Below are 16,439 nucleotides of genomic sequence, written 5' to 3'. Positions count from 1 at the left end.
AATGAGCAAACTGTGGTGTGGTATCTTAGAACAGAAATAAAACCAGGTCCTGACAGTTTAAGAGAGGACAGTAACAGAGGTTTGGCAAATAAGCACTTTGAATGTGATGGGCAGAGCTGTATCAAAAAACCCAATGTTCATACCAACGTGAATGTCAGATACAGTTATGGAGAGTGATTTCATGCCTAAATGGCTTGACAGTTCTGACAAAACTGCAGGTTTGGTTCACAATCATGTCAACTGTATTTAAGCCTATAATGTTGTGCTGATAGCTCAATACAACCAAACATTATAGCGTTTGGAATCATGGTAGCCTACAGAAAGTCAGTGTTTTACTGGACATACAAACTAACTGTATGTATAAATGCTACAATAAACCAGAAACAAAAATTGTATTATTACATAAAATAAGTAAAAAGTTGTACAATTCCGGTGGATGAGCAATGATCCTCCCATTGACAAATTGTAAATGCAAGATCTGTTAATTTGAGCAAATCAATGCAATCCAAATATGCCTTAACTGTAAAAAAAAAAAAAAAAAAAAGTGGCTGATTGTTCTCTACACACCATCCGAACTCACCGTACCTGAGATTGATTGTTAAATACACCAATTAATTCAATGAGTGAGTTGAGTAAGTTCTTCTCTCAAAAATGACGTTAAACTATTTAGGGCCAGATTTTCTAACAGCTTGTGCCAGTGCAAACCGTCTTTTGGTTTAAAAATTTTTACAGAATTCACTAAAAAGACACACAGTGAAAAAATAGCCCTGAAAAGACGTAGTTATTTTGTGTATAACCTTATTATGCATTCTTATGAGTTTCCCTTTCAGACGCAAAATTTATGGGAGGATTTAAATTAATCAAGCATTATTTTATTCACCGTTATTTACAGCCCACAAAAGCATTTCGTAAACCACATGCTAATCTATGCTGCTCTTGGTAGATTGCGTTGGTTATAGAAATGATCCAGCTGCATCTGAATTATTTAATTTGCTCACCCCCATGTCATCCAAGATGTCCACGTCTTTCTTTCTTCAGACGAAAATAAATTACGTTTTTTGATGTAAACATCCAGGATTTTCTCCATATAATGGACTTCAATGGGAACCAAATGGTTCAAGATCCATATGAGAGTTCCAATGCAGCTTCAAAGGCCTTTAAACAACACCAGACGATGAATAAGTGTCTTATCAAGCGAAACGATCGCTCATTTAAAAACAAATAAAAAAGTTTAAGTTTTATAAGCACAAATGCTCGCCTGGCTCTGTTGTGTGATAAACGTTCGTTCTTTAAAATGAACAAATCTTTTTTCGACTCATGACTTGAAAGGTCCTAGATAATACCCTTATTCATCGTCTGGTGTTGTTTAAAGCCCTTTGAAGCTGCACTGAAACTGTCTTTTGGACCTTGAACCGTTTGGTTCCCAATGAAGTCCATTATATGGAGAAAATCCTGGAATTTTTTCATTAAAAACCTTAATTTATTTTCGACTGAAGAAAGAAAGACATGGACATCTTGGATGACGTTTTTTTTTTTTTTTTTTTTTTTTTTTTTAAAGTGAACTACTCCTTTAACTCAAGAACCACTTGATCGAATCAAAGAGAGATTCATTGATTCAACAATTGTTTTCAATGATTTAAGAGCTAAAGTTCAAAAACTGCTTTGCCCAATTCAGAGAGTGAATTTTTAACCGATTTTTTTTTTCAAGTTGATGAGTCAGTAACTGCTTTTATCGATTCAGTCAATGAAGAGTTGGCTCTGGAATCACTCCAACTGATTCAATGAGTTATTTTTGAGAAAATTATCTGACTGCCAACTTCCCATTTCTATTCATGCAGATTTGCAATCAGATCTGCAAACCCACTTGACTGAATAATCACAATTTACCATTATCACAATCCATTTATGCATTTTCAACAGTGTTATATTCTGCTGTCTGGGCTCACAAATGTAGTGCAGGTGTCTAATACAAAACATCTAATGTTTACTTTTTAAAAAAAACAAAAACAAAAAAAACCACTGATAGAGGTATATTCAGTCATATACAGTAGGCTGTTATTTATTCTGCACGCGCATATATGAGAAAATAAAAGTGTGTTAGATGTAGGAAGGAACAATTACCACTGCCCACACACTTAAATGACTTATATGCTTTCATAATATCCATCTCTAAAACTTGTCTGAGGTCGCTGAGCTGTGTATCAGCAACTGCAAATGTACTCAGTGAACAAAAGTTGTGAGTTTTAAATAGTACCAGCTGAGAGGTACTGTAGAGTATGTGAAGAGGATGTTGGATCTATCTATCTGCGGTGCTGTGCAGCTTGTCTAAGGCAGCTTGTAGTCTCAGCATGGGGTGACGGTGAGTGTTTTATGATTTAGCAGCTTGATAATGTCAGAAAAATCAGTCATCTGAGAGGAACTCTGTGATCCGTCAGCCTCACCGGGAAAACAGCAGCCCTATGTACCCCCCATGAGCTTTTCAGGATTACAATTCAACGACAACCTGAAGAGTGCAGGTTACACGGAGAGGAGACATCTCGCTGACAATTACTGCATCCTCACAGTGTGCAAAGGAAGTGGCGCATACCTCATTTATGTGACGGCTCTGTTCCGGCTCCCCCGTTGTCTCTGGGTGACCCCTAAACCGTTGGAGTGTGGTGATCCGAAGAAGATGGCGGAACTGACTGCATCATCTCGAATGAGACAGTTCCTATGACCCCGATCTGACCCAATCAGACTTCTTCATCTGTTCCAACTGAACCACGAACGCACTCTTAAACACTTCTCTGTAGCCAGGTAACACAATAACGTCTTCTTGTTTGGTGACAGTGGTACAACCGTTCATGAATATTGCTGTGCTGTCCTTTGAATGTACCACTTTTTTTCTAGTCTATCGTGTATTTTAAATATTCCCATTTCTAAAAAAAAAAAAACATGGAACCAGACTGTCTCTTTATAGAGAGCCTAAGTTCCACCCATCCGCTTCCGGCTCATGGGACCTTATTTCGGGAAAAAAATATAAATGGTAGTCAATGGCGAGAGACAACTTATCTTTTTATTCCGTCTGAACTGTGCCCTCAATTACACATATAATGTTTGTCAATTTAAAAGTTAATTCTGAAAGTCAAAAACGTTGTAGTTTCCCAGATAGCAAACTGACATTGAATCAACGTGGAAATATGACATCGAAACAACGTTGATCTGACATTGTTTTGCTCATCGAATTAACGTTGAACCAACGTCAGATGCGTCATTCTTTCAAAACTAACGGAAAATCAACTTGAAATCAACGCGTTGTTTCAACGTTATGAAAGCAAACCAATTTTCGATATTCATTTAGCTTTGAAGAATGCCGCGTCTGACGTTGGTTCAACGTTAATTCGATGAGCAAAATCAACGTTGTTTCAATGTCATGAGAGACGTCGTTTCCACGTTGATTCAATGTCAGTTTGCTGTCTGGGTTGTCATAAAACAGAAGAGTAACATTTAGTTGTATGTGAAAATCGCTCTATGAACTACATAGAGTGAGATCCGCTGCTCGTGTGTGTGCAATCTGGTACAAAACACTCACGACAGCGCAACGTTACGATTATAACGTAAGACTATAGAAACACTGACAGACAATAGCCTCAGTAAAGTTAGCTTCATTCATTGAGAGAAAATGTGCGCCTTTGGGGTTTGTAGTCTTTGTAATTACGTATTTTCATAGTCTTATACCTCAACGGTTTTACATCAAACTGCGACTTTCTTTACTTTAAAAAGTATCTTTTAAATGGACAAACATCATATGTGTAATTCAGGGCACAATTCAAACGAGATCAAAATATTTGTTGTCTCTCGCCATTGACTACCATTCAATATTTTTTCCGAAATAACAACGCATTCTCACCCCAAGGCGTCACCTTTGACCATGCTTCAATATTTGACGTTTTAGGCGGCCTTTAGCGTCACTTACATGACGCGATCCTACGGCGTCATCTAACTGACGCTAAAGGAAAGCGTCAGTTAGAGGACGCGGTTAGGTTTAGGTGTGGGGTGGGGGTAGGGTACACGCGATCCTAGGGCGTCATCTAACTGACGCTAAAGGGCGCCTAAAGCGTCAGATATTGAAGCATGTCCAAATGCTTCCCAAGGCGTCAGTTAGGTGACGCCTTGGGGGTGAGAATGGGCTGGAAATAAGGTCCCATGGTGGTCGATATACACCTGTCAGACAGTCTCCTCCTGTCTAAGTGGGCAAAATAAGTTGCAAATAATTGGACTTTGGGTCAAAACTCTAGCCATGTGAGAATAGCTAAAGATCAGCTTTAATCAACCACAAAAGATGTAAAACTAGCCAGTCTAAGCACCTTAATATGGTTTTAGCTGAATTTCCCGCAGCGGTTAACGTTTTCAGTGTCAAAAACAATTGACCCACAGTGCTATCCTTCAAATAACCCAAACAGCAGACAAAAAAAATATTTCTTTTCTGACGTTACAACAAATACATTCATACATCACACACCAACAGAAACCTTGACAGATGTTATTTTATTTGTAAAGGTCTCTTTCATTACACAGCTTTCTCGTTTTCTTGTGAATATATATTTCTCCCTGTGACAACAGGATCCATCAGTTGTCAGGCTGACAGAAGGCTGGGAGTTTGGGAAGTGCTGAGATGTTTCAATGATCACATTTCAATTTCCGTCTGGCCAGGGTCTCCGTCAACTCTAACTGAACAGGGACGTGATTCATTGGTGAGATGTCTAGGTCACTTTCAATGTCAAACAAGACTCCAACACACAGGCCTTGTCTGTTATATCTGACAACTCAAATCACGTCCTAAATGCCTTGCTGGTTAGTGATGGTCTGAGGCAGGTCTAGCTTTTGGACAAGCTAAACCCAGCTTGACCAAGGCAGTCTCGCAAGTATCGACATTAGCATCCAAAAACACTACATATTGTGTTGACTGAATAATGACTTTAAAGTGCCATTAGAGCTCATTTGGGGTGCTTCTCAATATCCTTCCTCGTTTCCTCGCTCCTCCGTCCTCCATCCTATGACCCAGAAACCGATGGACCTCAGCCATCATCTCAATTCTCTAATTGCACCGTGAGGAGTAGAGTCGAGTAAAAATGCAATTTAGAAGTTTCTCATCCACACTGAAATGTCAGAAAACGCCTGAAAACGCTAGTGTGGACGAAGAGCGTTGTCAAATGAATCCGGATTAATGTGGACGTAGCCATCCCAATATAACGGAGAGGGCAAGGAAGGTACAGTAGGCTGAGGTGTGGAACTAAGTGCAGGCATATTTCAAAATAAAAGCAAAACAAGAGAAAGGGATACAAAAGGCAGCAGAACAAGACATCAAGAAACCAAAATACAAGAACACACAAGAATACTGGAATACGAGAAACAACTGATGCAAGTGAGCAAATGATGAGGGAGTAAAGAGAGGAACCAAAATGTCTACAAACTAGAAACAGGACATAAATCAAATTCAAAAGTCCAAATGAGAGACATAACAGTCACAATATTTTGCATTTAAATAATTATCATAACAAAGATATATCCAAAAAAGGGGGGCGATGTCTGGTTGAGTTGCGTTAATACTGTGTTGAAGCTCGTGGTTATGGTGAGGGGCGTGGCACTTCCGAAACGCATTAAAAAGTGGTTGAATAATCTAACACAGTCTCATCCCAAGAAGTCATAGAACTGCTGTCTTGGGACGTCTTTTGACCATACGTCAACATAGGGTACCCTTAAACATCGGTTACATGACGATCCCGGGCCGTCATACAACTGACGCTTACCTTTAACGTCGGTTAGGTGACGGGGTAGGTTTAGGGGTAGGTTTAGGATCCGATAACGTCACAACCGACGTTTAAGGGTACCCTAAAAAGGCGGATGTTGACGTATGGTCACAATATATTATATGACGTCTTGGGATGAGACTGCGCTGAATAATCACAACACATAGATCCAGACCATTTTAAAGCACATAGCGCTTTTCATAAAGAAAGGAAATAAAAGTTATGGACAGACTGGGAAGAGAGGTTCTGTAACAATGTAAAATATGTGAAAAATAATGTGTTTTTTGAACATTCAAGCATGAAAACCTATTCTAGCAGACTTATTAAATTATTAAAATAATAAGAAGTAAAATTACACAACATGGCCTCTTTAAGTCTGGACTTTTTAACACAGTCTCATCCCAAAAAGTCATATAACTGACGTCTTGGGACGTCTTTTGACCATACGTCAATATCCGCCTTTTTAGGGCCCCCTTAAACGTCGGTAGATGGCGATCCCGGGCCGTCATACAACTGACGTTTTACCTTTAACGTCGGTTAGGTGACGGGTTAGGTTTAGGTCTGGGGTAGAGTTAGGATCCCATAACCTCATCTACCGACGTTTAAGGGGGCCCTAAAAAGGCGAATATTGACGTATGGTCAGTTATATGACGTCTTGGGATGAGACCGGGTTGGCCTTTTAGGTTGAAAAATGGTCCAAAGCGCTAAACAGAAAAGGCATATTCAAGTCATTGCTCTACTCCTATTAGTATTTGAACCACTCTCTATGAGGTCAAACTTCTAAAGTCAGTAAGAAGTAAAAGTCGAACTCATTCGCCCCAGTGTGACGAGAACACAGATCAGAGAGAGTGAGTTTGTAATTGCTCAGCGTGAGAGTGGGTGAATTGGCATGGGATTGTGTGATTCAGCCTCATTCTCACCTTCACTCCTGTAGTCCTCCTGTGAGCTGAGGGCTGAGTATCTGTATCTGGAGAACGGAGGCCAGTCTTGGCTAGGCGAACCCACTCCGTAGTTGTTCCTTAACCTCATCCTGGAGCTCAATGAGGATGACGAAGAACTGTCTGCCTTCATCCTCAGCACTGCAGCGTATGAGACGGGTCTCGCGGCAACGGCTCTAGCAAAATCTGAAAATAAAACAGATAGAGATAGAGATTCATAATGCCAGGCTCTAAGATAAACTTGCACGGATTACTATTAGCACTGCTCATGATTAGAGTTACGGATTTGAGCAAACCCCCAAATTTGCATCCAATGATGTGTGTGTGAATGCAATCAGACTTAAGGCCCGTACACACCGGGACGAATATCGGCGCGTGTTATTCGTCAGCATTTTTCAACGAATTTTTGTGTTCACAGCCAAGTGATTTTCGCTGACGATACAGCCCATTCTCACCCCCAAGGCGTCACCTAACTGACATTTGACCATGCTTTAATATCTGACGCTTTAGGCGCCCTTTAGCGTCAGTTAGATGACGACCTAGGATTGCGTGTACCCTACCCCCACCCCATACCTAAACGTAACCACGTCCTCTAACTGACGCTTTCCTTTAGTATCAGTTAGATGACGCCGTAGGATCGCCTTGGGGCTATGTAAGTGACGCCTTGGGGTGAGAATGCTTTGGACGATAAGCCGAGTGAACATGCAAATTCATTCCCTGACATTAGATGGCGCCAATAACAGTTCTCTTTTATCAAGATGTTTGTAGTCCATGTCGCGTTTGTCATATAGTTTTTTTTTATGTTCTACCACCAACGAGAACAGCAGCTGTACATTCATCTTGCCTTGCATCTTCCTCGTCTTATTTCTTCCTGGCTGTGTAGACGGTGACGCTACTTGGCGTATATCTTTTTCGTCATTGCATATGTGTGCTCGGCAAGACCGTTTTGCGTTTGAGCGCCCTAAGTTGTGTTTTACTGTAACTTCAGAAGCTCCAAACACATGAGCAAAAGTTCCAATCTCATATGGTCGGATAGTTTTTGACCCAGCACGTCAAACTAAAAAAATGAACACAAGGGTTTTTTTTTTTTTTTTTTTTAAATGACACTTTTACACTAGTGTTGTTTTTGGCAGCCTGTTTTAATTTTAGGTTTAGTCTAGTCTTTGTGTCAAGCTAACATTTTAGTTTTTATTAGTTTTAGTCACATTCATACTCTTTTTAGTCTAGTCTAGTTTTAGTCGACAAAAACTGATGACATTTTAGTCTAGTTTTAGTCGATGAAAAACGATGACGTTTTAGTCGACGAAAAACATAGTCTAGTTTAGAGGGGCTCTAGGATGTGAACGTCGCTTGCGTTTGTACTGATGCAGCCCATGAAGTGACACAGAAATGCTGCATAATAATAATGCAAGTAGGCTAAACGAGACGAAATAACGTTAAATAACATTTTGTCTCGTCTTGTTTTGGTCAACGAAAATGAAGAGACATTTTAGCATAGTTTTTATTTTTGTAAACCACATTTAGTCTTGTTTTTATTCGTCAACGATATTGCATTATACATTTCGTTATAGTCATCGTCACACGACCAGCATTTACGTTGCATCTCGTCTCGTTTTCGTCACGTGATAAAGGTTCGTTGACGACAATATTTAGTCCTAATTTTCGTTGACGAAAGCAACACTATTTTACACGTGGCGTTGTACGCGTCGGTGTGAACACTCACATTGGCGCCCTTTGTTTAGTCACGAGGCGTTAAACGTCGGCGAATAACGCGCGCAAAATTCATCCCGGTGTGAAAGGGCCTTTACAGTACATTAGTAACTTATCTAGTTGCTAATCATACAAAACAAACTGCAGTCAAGGACAAGTGAAATTAGAAGTCGTTTTAAAATATTAACATTGTTTTATTGCTTTTCTATGGAAGTTTGTTTCCGACACAGAATAAAGCATTTTAAAACAATATTTGCGAGTTTTTAACATTTGCGATTTTTTTATCTCACAATGGCGAGATATGGAGAATTGGACCTTAGAATTGGACTGTATTTTTTTGTGTTTATATCTCACATATAAAACTGTAGACTGTGTATATCTCACAATTCTGAGAGTTAATTTCTCGCAGTTGCAAGTTTATAAAGTCTGACTTGTTGAGATACTGTATGACAAAGAATTGTGAGTTTACATCACACAATTTCACACTCGCCACTATATTCTGAGATACAAATGTCAGAATTGCAAGATCTAAGCTTCCATAATTTTTCGAGTACACTAAGTTTCACTAAGTTTCAAGGCTGCATTTATTTGATGAAAAAAAAAATGACCAAAAAATACTACAATTAAATTCTACAATTACTTATTTCTGTGATGGGAGAGCTGAATTTTCACAGGCATTATTCCAGTCTTCAGTGTCACATGATCCTTACGAAATGACTCTATATATACGGTGTGCAGATTTGGTGCTCAGGTCACTATTATTATCAATGTTGAAAACTGTTCTGCAAAACAAATAATAACAAATAATTAAATCTCATGGTGATACACAAGGCAAAAGTAAGGTTGACAGTTTGACACCTTGTTGTCGTGTTGTAATTTTTACTCTTGTCATAAGAAAATTGTTGAGAGTGTTGTCATGAAAATGTTGCCACGTTCTATTGCAAACGCCACTCACACAGAGAGAAATTAATTTAGATAGCAAACCCTTGATTATTATTCACCCAGAGGAAGCACAGAGCTAATTATATTTAGGTTATATCATGTCAATCATTGATGTAGATTTACCATTGCTACAAATTATTCTAAATTGCCCATTTGTGTATAAAACGGTGCCAAAAGAGGATGGACTTATTTGAATATCTTAATTAAAGAGTCATTATACACCTGCTGAAATCTCCCTTTTCTGCTGTTGGCAATTAGAACTTCAACAAAGTGACTAAGCTCCAGCGCATCAAGCCGTCTGACTAAACTCACAGATGTGACGCTCATTAATGAGGACAACCCAACAAATGACAATTTAAATGCTTCATTCTTCCCGTGGCAAGGAATCGTTTATAGAACGCCTCGCCCGGAGAGAGGGCTAAGTAACCTCTAGAAATTAAAGCCGCCCCAAAATGTGAATCTGTATTTGTGTAGAGGGGCACTCGAGGAAAAAGTGAGCTGACATTCATGAGATCCTAATTAAAGACAGCCTTTTTAATACTTGCTAAATGTGACATTTGCTATTCAGTGCCTTCAGAATATAGCTTCAAAACTAGAGACTGTTTTGACTGCCAAGGAGAATACGAAATACACCCATGGCTCCTCCATAGAATAACATTAGTCTCAAATGTGCATGCATTCCCATTCAGATGGAAAATCAAGTAAAAAAAAAAATGTTTCTCTCAGCTTTTAGAAGAGAGAGAGAAAACTGATCCAAAAATGGAAGACAGGTGTCTAGACAGCTGCCGACACAGAAATCAACAGCAAAGTGTACACATAGATTAGATATAGGCAGTAACTGAACTTGATGGATGGAAAGATGAATAGATGGATGGCTGGGTGAATGCCTGATGGACAGATGAGTGGGAACGAAGAGGCAAGCGGTGCAAATTGTGTGAAACAGAAGGGTGGGAGAGGGAGGAGAAGAGGAATCCAGATAGGCAGATCTAGCTCTTTATATCCATGTGAAAGAGGATCTCATGGGCATGTTACTATGTTGGGAGCTTTAAATCAGGCGTACGTGATTAAACATTCATGGGATACCTTTTGAAAACTTCAACAGAAGCCCCTTGCATGTAGCATTGTGTGAAGCATTCAGTTTTACTGTTTCTGAGGTGGTTTGTTATGGATTTTGAACAAGTTCTGCTTAAATTTAGTCTTTGAAGTCAAAGACATTTTTAAGTATGCTTTTCCAGCCTGGTCTCATTGTTAATATGTAGGTATTTCACGTTTTTTTTGCAAAGATAGAAAACATACTTTTTGGTACGTTTGGATAGATGCTGAAACGTATAATATGGACGTATCTGCAACATTTAAATGTAACATTATTACGTATTTACAGCTACAAAACGTTGACTATTTACTTATATTCTATATCATAAAGATATCTGTATAATTTCCCTTATACCATTTTATAGATAAATGTAAGATCCCGTAAGCCTAATCCCAAACCTAAACATACCGATTTTATACAGAATATAAAAAGGATAATATGTAACGAGAGATGTGTTGGGAAATGGCAGTTTTATTAACAATATAGCATTAAAATATATTTTTGAGCCACAAATCCTTCTCTTACCCCTAAACCTATACCCGTAATAATTCCTTAAAACTAGACTACAATTATGAAAAAAAAAATATTTATTGCGAAAATGTCAAAACCGGTACCAAAAGCCTTTCACGTGATGATGCTTTGCAGTCGCATTCCTCTCTGACAGGATTGTAATAGTTTTGTATGAAGTACAGAGCAGAATTTAAATTAACAATCCATGAAAATGTTAATCCGGCTTCGGTTCACACCTTTTCAAATGAACTAACCGTCACCGACTGAAACCCTTCATGTCGCAATCTGTGACGAAGCAGGGAAGAGCCAATGAATGTTGGATATCACTGCCGTAAAACATGACGTAACGCTTCTCGAGGGCACAATTTTTGAATTTGAATTCATCACCAGCGCGGGATTTGACGTGTGCGGTCGCTGCTGAGAAATGGAGATGAAGATCACGACTGGATGAATTTTTGTGTTTTATAGGAAAAAAGACTTTCTGTGTCTCACGGTAAATAAACTATATTACAAAATGGTTAAACGAGTAAAGAATGTATTTTTAAGGTTTTATAGGGTATTGTTTAACACCATGCAGGCGAAACGAGCAAAATGTTAATATTTATGAGCATTACATTAATAAATACGACTAAAAACTTAATAAGACAGCTGAATGCAATGGAGTCAAAACATAATGCTACGATTTTAATATGCATAAATAGTGATGCGTACAAATGTGTACGTCAGTAGATTTGTCCATACGTAAATAAATTACGTTTTTGTGCTGTCGATATGTACATATTTTACATTTAATACTGTAAATATGTCGGTATTATATGTTTCTGCACGTATAAAACATAATTAAATGTACGTATGATGGAACTACACTTTACGTATAAATACATATGTATCCTCATGAGATCACGTTGGCTTTTTTCAGGTTCTGAGCAAAAACAATTAATATTGTGGAAAAAAAAATATGGATTTGAACAAACTAAGCTTGTACAGCAAGTTTACGGTAGAAAACTGTAGCATAGTCACTCCTGTTGTGAGTACTGAGTGAATGTGGACGAAAATGAAAAAGATATTTAAGCATTTTCACTAGCCGTGTTCCCATTACAGATTTACGCAAAACTTTTGCGTTATTTTCTAAATGTCGATAAATACCTATTGCGAAATGATAGCATTTCCATCAACCAATTGTCAAGGGTGGTATGAAGATGCAACACGAAGTTAATACAGAAGATACAGTGAATAAACAACAGGCAGGGCAACACACTAAAGCTATGTAGTCCGAACAGAGAATGAATGTGAGGGACCAACTTGTATAGCAAACACAAAAGAGGATGATTACTAGAACACAGCTGACACAAGTGAAATAATAGTGAGGAGCGGGAAAACTGAAAAATACGAAAAAATATTGAAAACGTAAAAATATTTTATCGGATGTGCCTTTCGTTTACTCGGCGACAGTGTTTTGGGGGCTTAAAAAACGCAAAAAAGTGAAACCATACTCTAAAGTGGAAATCTTAAAAACGCTCAACCGTCGCGTTCCCATGTAAAGGGTAAAAACGCAAAAGTCTGCTTGACAGTGAAGGTTGTACAAAGGCGCACGGACTTGGTGTTGTTGTGTGGCAGGGGCCTGGAGTGCATACTACATTGAATTTCACGCACTTTTCCGTCACCGTATGCACGCAGATTTCCCTTCCAAAACGCTCGTCTAAACGCAGGATAAAAAATGATAACGCAATGCCACTTTTGCGTTTTCTCTTCAGAATCGTTTCCGTGTAAACATAGCCTAAAAGTCCACCATAAAACTAAACTGAATGTAATGGTGACACCGATGTTATGCGCCTAAAACGCGACGAATCATTCCAAAAATCATGGCAACGGATGTTGGTAGATTTACGTACATGTATATCCCAGTTGTCGCACATGCCATTATTTTTTAATCGAAGGAGACGTAGGCGTGTTATCCGAGCATTAATGGCAAGGAAAGCCTCCTTATGCTTAGGACTAAGAGTGGCATATATGAGGTGTTGGATGTTTCTCCATCCAATCTGCTTCAAGGTCTTGACAAATTGTGGCATTTCTTTGATGTTTAGATTCCAGTATTCCTGCAATTCGTTTGTCTTTTATGAGTTTAATAAAGAACTCTGTCTCGTCTTTTGTCCAAACATACCGCTTCATCCTTAAAGAATGATCGACTTTTACATTCGCAAGGTGAACTGTAAATGCGGAAAAAATGGGTTCTGTTGTGGTTTTGCGAAATATGTTTTAAATCATTCAATGGCTGGTAGTAAATTATATCTTATATAACCAAGAAAAAAAACATTTTTAAAACTTTTTGAACATTCAGAAATAACTGCCCAATGCTGTTTCTGAAGGTCTACCTTCCTGCCAATTTCATTTCCAATCCTAATCAAACAAACCTAAACCAGGGTTATTTCCCCAATGCATTGATATCATTGTAGAACCATTGCCACAATGGTCTCAACGATCAACTTGGCTCATGGTGCTTTTGAGAAACGCAGCCCAGAAAATGAAGACCTTCTGGGACTGCAGACAGTTTCTGGGGAGCAAGGTTGGAAATGAACTCAAAACTTTCACAGATCATGTTTATCAAGGTTTGTTTACCCAAAAGTGTCAGTCTTATGCTCGAATTGTTAGTCATTTTCATGTTTAAAGAACAGCTATCCTATATTCTCCTTACAAAGTCACGATAAATGTTCTAGTTTCTGAACAAGAGCTGACAACGCTTGTATCTTAGAACAGCTTCGATACGCATTGGAATTGATTCTTGAGTCTCTGCATTTTTACCAAAAGGATATTCCTTTATTTGTTGTTTTGAGGATGGTTATTGAGGGTGCAATCTAACATGTTGGTCCAAAATCTCCTATGAACTGGGTGAGATCTGGTCACTGCAAATGCCATATCCTATGATTCACCTCATTTTCATACTCATCACATCATTCAGTGACGACCATATGCCCAATAAATTAAGGCATTGTTCACTCCCACCGTTAAAATATTTCATCATAGGATAAAGGTGACCACAACAGCTGTGCATTGATTAGCAGTGACCCTTCCCTTTAAGGGGACAAGTGGGCCCAAACCATGCCAGCAAAATGCCCTCCACAACATACTGAAACAGAGCTACTGGACCTCCAGAATTGTTTGTCAAAAAAAAAAAAAAAAAACAAGTGGATCATTGTAATGTGTGATTACAACCCCTTCACACACATGCAACAACAACAACAACAACAACAAACGGATTCATTTTAGAAGAAAAGTTATATATGGCACCTATAAATAAACAAGAACACATTGGGAAACACTCAGAGAAGGAGTTGAGGAGACCCAAAGAGATCTAAACGACTTATTAAAAGGTTAAGAATTCAAAACATACATTCCACCTACTAATATTTCAGTCCAAAATACTGAAACCTTTTCAGTCACTGAAAACTGTCCTTTACGCCTCCATAGATTATAAAATAGCAAAACAAACTGAGCTGAAAGGTCTCATTGATAGCAGGTAAGCTGGCTGACTTCAGACTTCTTTTCTGTTATTTCGAAGCAACTGTCGAGATTTGACACATAGATTCGCACCTTGATTAGACTAGTTCACTAAATAATGTTGTCGGTTGTTATACACATTTCAGGTGTTATTATGAAAGTGTTTGGTATTTACTTTAGTTACTGTCACCATCAGATGTTATTAATGACTGTCACAAGAAACCATTCATAAAGAACATAATTCGAAATGCAACAGTAGGGTGTTATAAACAGGGCAATTCAAGAATCACACCTGTTAAATACAGTTATATTATACTACATTTGGTAGACTCTTATCCAAAGTGACTTTTTAAAAGAGAAACATCACAAGCAAAAACTGGCTTAGTGAATTCAGCAATATTGAGAGTCTACAATGAACTAGTAAGACTGTCAACTGATGAATTATAAATCCAAATGAATCAAGTGAATGAATTGGAAAACATGAGATTATCATAATTCATGGGATTGGTAATGTTTTAGTTTTTTTTTTTTTTTTTTTTTTTAAGAAAAAAAAAATCTCTTGTGTTCACCAATGCTATATTTGCTTGATCAGAAATATGGTTTCACTTTTTTTTTGGATGGTCCCTTTAACACACGTTGACAATAAGTAATGGTGCACCTACAGTACATGTCTACTAACTCTCACTAGAGTGTTAGCAGAGTATTACTAGACTGGTAGGGTTAGGAATAGAATAAGTTGACATGTAAGTTACTTATAGTCAGTGGAAGGTGATATTTCAACACATTATCATCCTTTGGCGTCATATAGGTGACGCCATTTGACATTTCGTCGAAATACTACGCACATGGCACCCTTTAGCGTCAATATGAGACGCAGACCCTACCCCAGACCTAAATTTACTAGGCGCCTCCTAGTGGTATAACCCTAACCCTACTCCAGACCTAAAACTATCCATAACCGAAGCGTGTTATATTGACACTAATGGGTGCCATGTGCGTTGGATGTATACACATTATCAAAAGTGTCACTATATGACGCCCTAGGATGAGAATGCGTCGACTGGTCATGCGGTTTGATTAATTGTAATATTTCAACACATTTTTTTTTTTGGAATGCTAAATTAACTAAACTGACAGCCCCAATTTCGACATCTAAAAAAGTACACAGCAGTTTTACATCCAAAGCTCGCCCCGGAAATAACATCGCTGGAAGCCGTGGAAACTTCAAGGATGAAAACCAGTCAAGTCAAGTACCTGACATAACTGTGTTGACACAGACAGACGTTCATTGGTACAGACATCTGAGACATCAAAGAGACGTAAATCAAGATGATATTTCAGGCAAACTTGAAGGTCTTTTTCCTTACCAAGTAAAGTCAAACTAAAACACCTTAACAATTGAAAGAATAACATCATTAAATTACTTGTGATTGATTCCATATTCAATTAATATCATGCATTTATAAATGTAGGGATTTTTTTTTTTGCTTATATCATTAGTATAGTTTAACCCTATAAAAAAAACAATATATATATATATATATATATATATATATATATATATAGACGGACGGATAGATAGATAGATATAGGCCTCAAAACTATCAACATGATACAAAAAACTGAAATGAAACTGTTATTCCATACAGTCTGAATGATAGTTTGTACTTTTTTTTAGCAAGTAAAAAGCCTTATAGTATAATTCTAAAAATGTCCCCTTTCAGCATGTGGTGCATGTTTCATTTTGTTGTGAAATCTTTACAGATTTTCATAAAGTAAACCTAAGAATAACAATCATTTTTTTTAAGTGATAATTCAAGCTGAACATTTCCTGGACTAGACTAAAGCAAATAGCACTTCATTATTAATACTGTTAATGTGAGTATCAAATATGATACATCAGGCTTTTGAGGAATGTTTATTTGTACATCTCCCATCATTGTATTGCATATCATTATGACA

At 37.9% G+C, this 16,439-nt stretch overlaps 1 protein-coding gene across 5 annotated transcripts in view; it reads right to left on the bottom strand.

Annotated features, from left to right (window-relative positions):
- The window catches only part of cntn5 (contactin 5), a 347,671-nt gene that overhangs the window by 154,530 nt on the left and 176,702 nt on the right, over nt 1–16,439 (bottom strand). For all 5 annotated transcript variants that reach the window (XM_089135349.1, XM_089135350.1, XM_089135353.1 and 2 more), the window contains one exon: nt 6,710–6,913. In XM_089135349.1, coding sequence (XP_088991475.1) covers nt 6,710–6,913 — 204 coding nt within the window. The remainder of the gene's footprint in view (nt 1–6,709; nt 6,914–16,439) is intronic.

Source organism: Pimephales promelas, chromosome 10 (genome assembly GCF_988280905.1).
Source record: "Pimephales promelas chromosome 10, fPimPro1.hap1.1, whole genome shotgun sequence".
NCBI classification, from domain to species: Eukaryota; Metazoa; Chordata; class Actinopteri; order Cypriniformes; family Leuciscidae; genus Pimephales; species Pimephales promelas.
Note: the sequence above shows the minus strand (reverse complement) of the source record. Positions and strands in the feature narration are given on the sequence as shown.